At 35.0% G+C, this 13420-nt stretch overlaps 1 protein-coding gene across 1 annotated transcript in view; it reads left to right on the plus strand.

Annotated features, from left to right (window-relative positions):
- TOX3 (TOX high mobility group box family member 3) overlaps positions 1 to 13420 on the plus strand; it is a 103628-nt gene that overhangs the window by 65158 nt on the left and 25050 nt on the right. Inside the window, exons 2-3 of the mRNA XM_063437723.1 lie at positions 3275 to 3337; positions 10562 to 10813. Coding sequence (XP_063293793.1) covers positions 3275 to 3337; positions 10562 to 10813 — 315 coding nt within the window. The remainder of the gene's footprint in view (positions 1 to 3274; positions 3338 to 10561; positions 10814 to 13420) is intronic.

Consider the following 13420-nt stretch of genomic DNA (forward strand, 5'->3'; position numbering starts at 1 on the left):
ATAGCAATAAATTAATGATGCACTTGACAGCTGGTAACGGATTTACTTTTTCATGATAAATAGTATTGAGGTAGTAATGCAAGTTTGAGTAATAAAACAGCTGACTTATTCCAATCAGTTGATGCACCTTTAAGCAGCTGTCCTACTGTGTTGATTGTTCACATATACAACTGCTTTTTCCTTACCGTCTTTTTGTTAAATAATAATAAAGCTTAATTAAAGAAAAAAAAAGCTGACTCCTTGTATGGTGTAATAAGAGCATTTTAATAGGGAAAAGGGAATTTGTGGAACTAAACCTAAATAGCTTTCAGGGAAGTAGGAACAGAAAAGTGTCTCATGGTATTGTCATATGTGTAAAACATGTAACCTATTCTGATCTTGCTGTGGAGTTCTACATGCAAAATTAATAAATCAGGTTTTTTGTTTTTTTTACTCGTAATTTGCATATCTCAGCATTTACCCCAGAGGGTCCTAATCTAATAGGTGGTTGGAGACCTCTGGGACAAAGTCTTAATTTGCAGCCAGGGGGAGTAACGCAAAGATCTACGGATTCCATTCTCAGTTACATCATCTCTCTGCTTAGTTATGATTGCTCCTTATAATTAAGTTCCATCCAAACTATTCCACCGGGTGGTACCTAGGCACTTATATAAACCATGTAAAACAGCGCAGCTACCATTCAGGGTTTATAAACTCAACAAATAACCAGCAAAGCAAATAAAAATATATACTTAAGGGAGGAATTTAATGTTTTCTATTTTTGGCAATAATGATGTGCACTATAAATGTTTTTGTTTTTTTGTTCTTTGCCTTAATGATTTAGTGCCTGTGAGCTATGATTAAGATATAGAAAGGTAAAACAAAAGGTTCATGAATCAGGGGTCAGGTTCCTTGGCTAAGCCTGGTTGGTGTTTATGTGGTTAGAGCAAGTGTGTGTGTCCTTGTTCTTTCAATAGAAAGTTAATGTTTCTAAATCCTGTGCTGTACACAATGGGTGATAATATCCTGGCTTTATTCCCTTTAATGCATTGTTTGACTGACACCGTGCATTATGGGAACAACAATATACAGACACTTTAATGCCCCCTACTGGGTACAACTTCTAATTTTATGATTCTGAACATCTTCTATTCATAAAAATTACAAATTAAGGTAAGAAACACTTAAAATACACAATGAAAGGAAAGAAAACACATTGCAATTAATACTTGCAGCGTCTTTCGCTCACCATCCTCCATTTTGAATTTTTAAATGTGCTATCTACCAATTATAATGTAACCATATCATTTATCCATGCAGACACAATTATTGTTGCTTGCCTGATGGACACAATGTTTAAAGCAATGTTCTAAGATCCCCAACTAACACATGGAAATGAAAATGAGATGCAAACAATGAGAAAACAATACATTTGCATAACATTTTACTAAAAATCACATATTAGTAAATCTAGGTCATGGCTATTCTTCGGTCAATTCTTCAATCAATAGTGTCTCATTGTAATATTGTCATTTAGTAAATAGTGAATAGATTGTTAAGCTCGGGAATTTCTCTGTTGGTGTAAACAGCTGCTGTCTTTGTCCTACTGCCCATCCCATTTTCTATGCACAGATGCACATCACCAGAGCCTGTATCCAGTGGTTTCACATATTGTTTCCTGAGTAGCCTAACAAATGAAATGATGTTGATTGAAAGTCTCTTCTATTATATAACTGATGCTTCTTTTGCAGTGATTGACCTCCGAGCATGTGTCCACAAACATTTTACTGTTGTAGACATGATGTAAAAGTTGAAAATATAATTACTATAAATTTAATTGGTCTGTAATTTATTTTTTTAAAACCTGATGTGCCTTAAAAGAGGATGAATTAGAACTATCTCTGATACATAATGTTTAAGCAGGTGTTATGGGAATTTAATGGCAGTTCAGGAGACAGAAATCACAAGACTGAAGATCAAATGGTTCACAAATCTCTGAAGAACCCAAAGATGACATTATATGCTCCTAATGCATGCTTTATCATTATGTATCTTTTATAATGCATGATATTTTTAGGCTAGGTTTAATGTATTAGAGTTTAGATTATGGTTAGCGCTAAATTGGGTTCAGACATGGAGTATAGCTAAGAGTATACTGCAGGGGTTAGGGATTAGGGGTAATGCATGTATTAGGCTAGTTTAGGGTTTAAGTGGAGTCAGAAATTAGTTCCCAGTGCTGCCTAACATTAGTGGGAGTTATGGTGCCAGCGGAACCAATTCCAGCTGCATTAATTGGTACCACTAGGGAATGAGCTGACTTAAAATGACAAGCTGTCACTTGGGAGTGTAAATCCTACTACTCTAGGGCAGACAGGGACATTTATATACCGGTTCTGTTTGAGTTTTGATGCATCCACAGTGCATTTGGTGGTGAACTATTTATTTGAACACATTTATTACAGAACATTATTGCATAGATGATGTCCACAACATTGCAGCTTTGTAAATCATGATCTAACTGATCTAATAATGGGCAAAGGGTGTAATAAATAAATAATATAATATATATTTAAAAAAAATAAAAAGTAATAATAATATACTCGCCATAGCAAGCCATAATATGCCCTCAGGGGTGAATTTCTACTTGTTTGCTAGTGGCGAGTGGAAAGTTTAAGTGCTATATATATATACATTACATAGTTGGTTATATATATATATAGATGTAGACCACCCAGGTGCAGCAATGAGTACACAATAAAGGTAATTACTTCCCTTATATATCAGGTTGTAACAAGAGGATTCCTCAAAGGTCCTCAAAATGCAAATATAAAATATAAGATACACCTAAAAAATCAAAGGCAGAGAAAAAATTCATAGGGCAACACTATACAATCATGGGGCCACATTTTTGATTGTATAGTGTTGCCCTATGAATTTTTTCTCTGCCTTTGATTTTTTAGGTGTATCTTATATTTTATAGTTGGTTATATATATTCAAAATTGGCACTCATCCACTATCATAAATACTACAAGCAAAGACCAGGACCTAGAATAAAAAGTATTTTTGTATGCATTTGTCCCGATTGAACAGGGTTTTTAAGTTTCTGCTGACAAAGTTGCTGCCTGTACAACTTTAGATTTATGATTTTCAAAATAAAATTTGTTTTCAAAGATGCAACGCCATGAGTAAGTAGACATATTCAGAGTATTGTTTCATGACAAATGATTTATAAACAGATATTTAAAAATCCAGATTTGTAACAAAAAAACATTTTTTTTGCCTTCTTTTTTCCAGTTTGGAAATAATAACTATATGAATATGGCAGAAGCAAATAATGCATTTCTCAATGCAAATGAGGTAGGTACAATTTTATCCATCGTCATATACATCCGTTTGCTTAGATAATTTATTAGAGTGAGGATAAATAAGATTGAAACTCTGCATACAAGCCTGTTTTATGGAGCACAAAATAAAGACTTTAATGGGAAGGAAAATAACTGGACTGTATTACATTACTACTAAACTTAGCCGGTCATAAGGCTTCTGTTCCTATAGCATGCTAATCTAAAGGAACCTGCCTGGTGGTATTTTCTAATAAAAGCACGAATCTCAAAACAATTAGATGCACACAGAGTTTGGAATCTGTTTAATTGATATAGTATTTTTAATGGAGTATAAAATGTCTGATAAGGTTACTTAGTCCAGTGGTTCCCAAACCAGACCCCAAGGCACTCCTACCAGTCCAGGATTTAGGGATTACATAATTGTGTCCAAGGTGTTTTTAGAAGAAAAAAAAATTTGACACAACTGGGTAATCTCTTTATCCTGGTCTGGTAGGGGTGTCTTGGGTACTGGTTTAGAAACCACTGCCTTAGTCTTCAATTCAACTACTAATGCAATTTTTCAACATTTTGTTTTAAATAAATAGTTATGGAATCCGTAAATAGAAATTGACATATTATCCGTCTGTGGCAGCTCCTCTTTCCTTACATTGGGGAAAATGATTCAATTAAGTTGCAGTTAGCTTAAAGAAACAGTATAGCGTTACGAATATATATATGTTTTCCTAATGCTATAGTCTCCTACTAACCGCTTAGTTATCAGACCGCCTCATTTCATAAGTAAAAAAGCATATTTACTTACCTTTTAACCTTGACACACTGCTCCTCTTACTCATTGTCCCACCTCCTTAGCTTAGATCATCCATCTTGATGCTCTCAACCAATCCAATGCTTCCCCATAGGGAAGCATTGGGAGGCTAGTGTGCATGCATGGCAAGTTGCCTCGCTGCATTTATCAAGAGCAGCATTTGATTGAGAACTGAGTTTTACTCAGTTCTCACAGGGAAGTGTCTCTAGTGGCCTTAAGGAAAACTAGAGGTGTGTTTAACCCTGTAATGGTAACATTGCAGTTAATAGAAAACTGCAATGTTTTACATTGCACGGTTAAAACTAAAAGACCACCATACCTAGACCACTTCATTGAGATTAAGTGGTCTGAGTGCTGTTAGCTGTTTTTAAATACATTTTTTTTTTTACCTCCTTTTAGGAGCAAGCTTATTAATCAGATGGACTGCTTCCACATGCACAGTGTACACAATTGTTCCATAAATCTGTGCTATTGGAAATTTAGGACATTAAAAACACAGAAAATGTATGTGTTGAGCCACCTGTTACTACTGTATGCATACTAAGATGAGCAGAGGAGGACATGGGGTAATTGCCCCTCCAAGTTGCTAGCACACAGGTTGGGAGTGAAAGCTTCATAGCAGCATTCTTCTGCTAAAAGCATTGGAAGTATATTGAGAGGACAGTATATACACTGTACTTTGCTAGCCCAGCGTTGTATAGTTTTATGATTGGTCTGGTGGCTCATAATCCTAATGCTCTCCATAATCTTAATGCCTATTCTTATGGCTATTATTTTCTACTTCTTCCACAAGTTAACATTTCGCAGCCCTCCATGGGAGGTGAGTGTTGTCAAGTTGTTTTATATTTTATTGGAAGTCTAGTGAAAAAAACTTACAGTTTAGGACCACTTCTTCTCAAAGATGCCCCATTGAAGGCCATGAGCATATATTATAACTAAATTCACATTATTTAGACATGGGATTTTTATATAGAAGGTTGCCTGGAAATAATCCTTCCCTTATATACAGACGGAAAACGAAATCAGGATCGATTTGTTTCTTTTTAGAAAATGCAAAGGCTTATTAAGCATGTCATAGAAAAGAAAGTGTTTTAAAATTGAATTACATTAAATGGTGATTGGTATTTGCCCCAGAAGGGCTATTACTCCTGATAATGTTTAGTACTGATGACACCTTGCTGGAATAATTGCCCATTAAAATATATCTCAAAATGCTTAATATACCCAACGATGTACATACCAGAAAAATAGCAAATGGTGATTTTATTACAGACTGGAAAATATTCACATATGGTACGTACATGTTAATCAATCGAATGGTTGCAAAATCAGCATTCCAGTCATTTGTCTCATTTTTTTCTATGACCATCAAGACTTGCTTAGATAATCGAATAATGTTTGGCGTGGGTCCCAGCATTTATTTCTGATAATGAACACAAAACCCCATCTGTAAGGATAACATAATGTTTCATTCTGTAGAATTTCTTCCTACATTTGAATCAAGCATTGATGAAAAGTCCGCTGCTAGCAGCTGTTAAGAGACAATTTAAATCCAGCTGTGATAATTCACTGTGGCAGACATAGGCTGTTATATGTTGATACAACAACCTCTCTACATTTGCATTTTTATCAAAAGGAACAAATGTTTTGAACATTTTCATACAGATGGCATTCAGCCATCTACACCATTTTTTTCCTTTTACCCAAAAAAGGATAAATCATAGAATGTATAGTATATGTCCAAATGTGAAATTATGTTAAAACAGCATAAATACTGTATGTTAAATATTCTCTACATACAACCCAGAGATCCAATTCTTTGTTATTCTATGTAGGATTGTGTCATTTTGATTTCATACCTCACTCTTTATAATCTGATTAATACAGTGATTTAGATTATAGTGCATTTTTTGGGATTATAGTCTTTTTTTCAATTTCTATCAATACTTTCTTTGTGTTTACAGAAGCAGCAGTGGACAAATGAATACTTCAATGTACTTGGTTCTTATCTTTAGCAATTGCACATTTGAATTTAAACAATTTATCTTAAGTCTCTTGAAAATATGTCTCTCTGGCTTAGTTAAAAAAAAAATATGAATAAACTAGGTTAAATCTAGTATAAAAGTTCTTAAAAATTACTGAGACCCTCATTTATGTTTATTCAGTGATTCAACATATTTACTATTTATATATACGAATAGTGGGCTTAGTTTACATGTATTTACATGTATTTATTTAGCCGGGGTATCACATTTTGCAATTCCTCTTCTTGCTCAATTAAATAGATCCTCAAATATGGATTTAATACCTTTCTTAATGTTATGGATATATGTACAATATGATCCATTATAAGACTTGCATAGACTAAGTCTATGTTGGTTATTAATTAAGATTAAAATTAATGAATAATATTTAATGTGTAACAATTTGCACATTCTTACTGGGTATTACAAATTGAGTTTGTACCTGTATATCACAGCATGTATTTTCTTATTTTTTTTCGATCCCTTTTTATTTCATAAAGAATACTTTTTATTATTTCTCCATTATGTCTAGAAACACTCAATAGAATGAAACACTTGAATGTTATGTACATCACCCCATGCGAACAGGTTTAATAACCAATCTCACAAGTTGATTTTAAAGACTTTTCTTCTCTTTCTACCCTATGACCTATTTTCTAGCACAACAAATATTTATTGAAATAATATTTCAAAGTTTAATTACAGTGATAATGAAAACAAGCAAATGCCACATAACAAGAATGAGTGTTTACCCGTATTGCTAATGTGATATGTTAGATTTCATTAAGCAGTAATGGTGTAGTAAATGAGTCACAAATTACTGTTGCATCTGTTAGAAGACCGCATTAGTGCCAAATAACTGCAAATGCAGCTATTGGGTTATGTTCATTAGCCAATTGCTCTTTATCATGGCCAATCTATCTGCTGTGGACAGGAATTAGAGCCTCTGTAGTGTGAAAAATGACTACCCCCCCAGAGGTTCCAAAAACAAAACAAACAAAAAAATATATATACAAAAATAAAACAAAGTGAAAATAAAATAACAAAGACATCTGACTTTTTTTGCTTCACCGAAAGATTTTATAGACTTCACCAGTCGACCTAAAAGATCATCCTATAAAAATTTGGGGGTTTGAATTCACCCATTTTGATCCCTAACAGCAACTGACAGATTGCATACGAAAGGAATGGGTTGCTGGCTTGCCGAGCTTATATAACATCTCATTCGGTTATTAATTTCTATCATCATTAACAGTGTGAAGGATGACAATTTACTTCAGCTAATGAGATGTTTCCCAGAATGTATTATTGCCCCATTAATGAGCATGGAAATCAAGCGCCACTTAATGAAAATCCTATTTACAGTACAATGATAATATTAATAATTCAATATGTATCCATCAAAAATTCAATGTGTGCGCTTTACCTTTAGAGATACAACAATACAAACATATTGTATACCGGTTAATAGCGAAATAATATAATATTCAGAAAACTAGCAGGAATTGAACACTTTGATGCATTATTCTAATATAAATCTTCATCTTTGTTTACTCTTAATACTAATGAAAGAACACAGGCAGCTATATAGTTCAGTTGGGTTTATTTAAACAGAGTTGTACAGAGAATAAGACGCAAGCCCTTAACACGGAATAAAAAAAAAACATAGTTAACCAGAAGAAAATGCCGTTTGACAGCAAAACTGGTATGTATTTGTATATTCTATTCGGTATTTAATCATAAATAATCAGAAAATGTGTTGAATTCTCACATTAGTACTGCTATAGGATGGTTTATGAGGAATAATAACAGGCAATGTTCCATTGTAATAGAAATATAAACAGAACACGTTCTGCATTTATTTGGTTTTCACAAATCAGAAGGAACTGTTTCGTTCAGGTGGATTATAGTTCAGTGTGTTGTACACAATTGTTAGAATTTATGAAGCATGAGCTTTTTATAATGGAGTCTATTTTTTAATTGTACTTGGGTATCAATAAATAGGCTACTTGATATGCAACTAAGCCTAATGTATCTGTTGCTCAGCCAAACAAAGACAGATGTTGCTAATTAAGTACACATTAAAACACTGTTAATACTGGGACACTACTACAGTCATATGATAATTAGACTTACATCTTTAATCCGAATCTTCCTTGTTTCAATATCTGCTAAGGTGACAGCTATTTATCTGTATGGTAGGGTAGGTAAATATTGACATTTTACTTTTGTGGGAGCTACCAGAAAAAAAACCTCTCTTCTAAAATGTATTTATATATCTATTTATTTATTTTAATTTGCGCTTTTAGCCTCCAGCAGAAAGCTCTACAATGCTACTTGCTGATGACAATGTTTATGTTTACATTTCATGCTCTACTCTAGAACAATAGCTCATTGTCCCATTCTATAGGACAATAAATGGTAAGAATTCTGTGTTCCCCTAAGCAGTAGCTATATTATAATAACTTGCCATTCCTCCAGTACAAGTTGAACAGTCAATATGTTGACCTTTCACAAAAGACAAATAAAGAATTTGTGCAGGTCTTTGGATATGCCATAAAAAATCTGTACATGTGGGTTTCCACAGAGTAAATCTTTAACATCACTGTCGAACATGACCTTAAAAAATAAACCTTCACTCTCCATAAAGTTCTCCTATTTCAACTGGAACCAATTTTGTACACTGATTTGTTTTTCTTATTTGATAATCTCAATTGAAGCATACTTTACTGTAACAGGGTTATTTAATAAAGTGTAGCCAGGTTACCTTAATGTAGCTGTAGTAACTCCTCAGATTTGCGTCATTTTTTTTATTGTCAACCACCACGTTAATATGGATGCATCAAAACAGTGACACAGAACGTCCTGCGTTACTCCTGTGACAATGTACTTGGATGTTCCGGGTGTGCAGGAATAACACAGGGCAGCAATTACTACAAATACTGCATTTTGACACCAGCACTGTGCCTGCTGTGGTTCCATTCTGGTTCCAATAGTAGTATATTGGTGTGTTTGCTTATTTGGTTTTTGAATGGCTCTTCTCTGACTATTCTAACTTCTGGTATCCTTGACCTGGCCTTGTCTTTCATTCTGTCTGATCTCTAGCTCCCCCTAGCTTCAGTTTGTTCTTCATTATCTGTCCAATATTTATTCTCCCTAGTATATGTTAAGCCCAGCTACTCTAAGGACCAGTCATCCATTTTTACCCCTGTCTCTGTTTCTAATAGGGTGGATTTATACTCTTCATGTTGGTTTTTGCTACTGTGACAAGTTTGTACTGTTGGGAATTTAAATATTTTTTTTTATTTTTTTTTATTTTTGAATTTGAAGCCATAATAGCCCAATTGGAGGTTTTTAGATATGTTGATCTAAAATGGGAAAATCACATTGATTTTCCAACAATTCACATAATGAATGACCCTGTTTGACTTATTTCTCCTCCTTTCTCAGCCTTTATTGTGCTGAACACAAGGTTGGTCTTCAGATAAACTGATATGCAATACCAATTTGTGTTTTATCTTGCCTCTGAGTTTCATAAAATTCTTAGTTGAGACAGAAAAAATGAGAAATAAACACAATGCAAAAAACACAATGTAATGCACCTACCAAAAACTATATATTTTCCTCTCACAAATATAAAACAGCCTTTGAGCTGTTGCTATGGTAACCTGGGAAACTGTATTATTATTCATGAAATAGGATTACTTTGTGCTTCAAGCATGAGATGCAATAGACTTTACATTATAGACTGTGAGTATATAGACACAAAGCATAAACAGGAAGGTTTGTAAGGAAGCCACATTGGTTAGAGGCGATATGGGTCAGTGCAGTGACACGCACCTGGCAGAGACAAACAATTAGCATAAAAGAGTGGGGAGAAACACTGTTACACTGTACCTTGAATGTCAAAGTGCTATAATCATGTTATTAACCTTAAGGTTGTTGACTGGTGGATTTGTCCTGTTTTTATTGTGTTCATACTATGAAACACTGTAAATTATTGTGGAAAGGGTTTTAAAACCATACCCTGAAATTTTGTGTAACTGAAAAGCTGCTCTGTACATTTTCTCTTTTTCTCGTCTCCATCAGAATTTTAATGATATGCTCAATGAGTATAAAATAGGTACAAGTATCGAACGTCAATTTATATAAATATCGTTAGGTGTGATTTGGATAGGGCACAGCACAAGTATTGGTACTTGTATTATTGATAAACCATCTTGTGTAATTTGTATTTGTAATTTGCTTAGCACCATTATTTTACTTGAGTTGAGCAAACGGGATCTGAGCTATCACCATTGAGCCTCTTATGCTGTCCATGGTTTCAGCATTAGACAATGTATGTATTACATATCAAATATAGCAGATCTAAAATGAGCATGTATTTTGTTTAATTTACTTCTCACAGACATTCCACACTCCAAGTCTAGGAGATGAGGAGTTCGAGATTCCACCCATAACACCACCTCCAGAAACAGATCCTACACTCAGCATGACTGATGTCCTACTGCCTTTTCAAATGATGGGGGAAGCATTGGCTGCTCAAGGAAACGAATTTGCACCTCAATTTCCACCTCAGAGTCTAGACCTACCTTCTATAACTATCTCAAGAAACATAGTGGACCAGGAGGGTACATTACATAGCAATGGTCTGACAATGGTAAGCGTTGTTTGGTTGATGTTTATTTTAATATCCTATCTTACATCTTATATATATCAGTTATGAATGATAATGTTGTCCCTTAGATTTTTTTCCCATTTCGACTGATATATTTGTAACAAAACAGGATCTATCACATGTTCTAATTACCATATATATTTTATTTGTTAGTTTTATTGAAATTGAAAAATAGGAGAGTAGAGATTATGTAATGCTGAATATGTCAATGTGTATAACAGTGCTTATGAAATCAGAAGGGTTAATGTAGTTGTTGAAAGTGACATAGCAAAGTTCATATATGTCAGGGTGTCAAACTTATTTTTTTATAGAGGGTTGAATCTTAGATGATAGTCTGAGTCTGAATTGAGGGTAAGAATAAAAAAGTGCCTACATATGAATTTGTTAACCATATCTGTTGGTATCTATCTTTTTGTTTTTGAAACTTATGTTTGACTCTCTTTTGTTTCCCAATCACCCCATTATCACTGTCTCCATTAAAATTGAATGACTCCTCCTCAAGACTCCATCCCTGGCCACATTCAATCCACACGCTTTAATTGATGCAAACTACATCCTTTTGTCCCTCGTGGTCCCTATTTAGTTCTATCCCAGACTTTGACTATCAAAAAATTAAACTAGCAGCACACTCTCACACATGCGCATAATTACCCTCACACCATTAGACAATCACATACACAGATTCAGAAACAAGCACACCCACATACACAAACACTAATGATTGTATCATCATATCATCCTCATCAATCTCCACTTCATTACCATTCTAATTACTCCTTTCCACACCCCACTTCGGTGACAATCTCTACACTTCTACCCATCCCCAACTTCATTAGTAATTTTGTAACTCCCATCCACCCTCAATTAATCCCCATCAAGCAACAATCACATCCATCTTTTTCCTCCAACATTCCATTGTGTGAATGTTACTGGCAGCAGCAGTAATGCATTTCATGTTTTGTCCCCAGTAAATATGGTGGTAAGCAGTAGGGCCATGCCTCTCTTGATAGAGATTTCCTTAAAATGCTACCAAATATGTCTGGCTGTGTGGGAAGCCAGTTGCAGGATGAGGAGGAAATATGATGTCATCCTACTCCCCAATGATTGGCCCCAGAACAGTCAGGTTTGGTAGAGAGAGTCATGGACCGCTGCAGCTTGACAGAGCCAGGCAAGCTAATGGACAGCCACAAATAGCTGCCATTTCCTAAGCATTTTTTATGCTCCTAGCAATGCAGCACTGATGTCAGAGGGTGAGAAGGACTTAGAACCTTTAGTTCCAGCCACTCTCTGATAACTGCGCTCTCTGACTATTTTGTTGATAGTCAGACAGGGCTAATTATTACAACATGTGACATTCATACTCTGGGCTTTTCAGGAGTACACTCGGGGGTCAAGTCTGGGCCAGCACAAGAATCGGAATTCTTCTGGTCATTTTCCTCTCAATTTCTGCTCTCTCTTATCCTACTGTACCCAAGTGTTGTCAAACATATGGCCTTGCACAGCATGGAGGGTGAAAAGCTAGGGACAACTGAGCAAAGAAATACTCAGTACTCGCTCACTTTCTTCCAAAACAATGGGAATCTGACATTCTAGTTCCCCTGAGTTTTCTGGTAGCTCTGGTTCATCCATACTGCCAAGAAGTGTACAGGTACATTCCAGTGTGACAGAACCTCTGGAGGAGTGTGTGAATCATATAGTTTACATTTGCAAGAGCACATCTGATATAATAGATAGGTAAGTTAAGCAGAACCAGAAGTGAATACATTTGTTTAACAGTGTATAAATGCAGCAGCATCACGAGATGAGTGAATACATCTTTGCAAAACATACCTTTGGTGAAGCAGGTGTTCAGTTGTCCCTACACTTAGGTACTGCGACTCTCCCACTTCTGAAATCAGACAGCAGTTGTACACCCTAGATATGCCAGTCATTTCACAATTGCTAACTCCCCAAGCAGAGCGTATTAGAAAACATGGCACAGAAACTATATTTTATAGTCAACACTTGTAGGTCCTCTGTGTTCGCAATATACCTGGAATTCCCTACTGTCAACTGGCCTAAAGGTGAATAAGAAACAATTACTGTGAGGAAGATTACAGCAATCATTTACATAAATATCCAATGACACATGGAGTAAAACTGTATGATTAGAAAAATTAGCAGTTAGAGAAAGTGTTCTTGTTGGCACAGTTGGGATAGTACTTCTGGCCAAGACAAGTACTTACGTACTGTTTTATTACTAGTGCTTTTCAAGTCAGATTGCTGTTGAGTAGGCAACTGCAGCATATTTTACTATGAATTGGGCTTGTAAAAGATGAAACTATGCCCAGCACTCCTGATATTTTGCAAATTCGTGCAAATCCATTTTAAACATAACCCAATCTGCCATTGGTTTCACAATGTACTAAAGTCATAAATAACCATAATTTTACATCCTCAAATTTTAATTTGCTGTGTATTTATGATTACACTCCATGCAGTGTCTAGGCATTTTTCGAGAATATCTTTTCGAAAATATTGTTCTGCTTCACCTAGCATAACAGAAAGACATCAATACACAGAACCGAGCCTTGTTATTGTGTACAAGCT

Source organism: Pelobates fuscus, chromosome 12 (genome assembly GCF_036172605.1).
Source record: "Pelobates fuscus isolate aPelFus1 chromosome 12, aPelFus1.pri, whole genome shotgun sequence".
Classification (NCBI taxonomy): domain Eukaryota; kingdom Metazoa; phylum Chordata; class Amphibia; order Anura; family Pelobatidae; genus Pelobates; species Pelobates fuscus.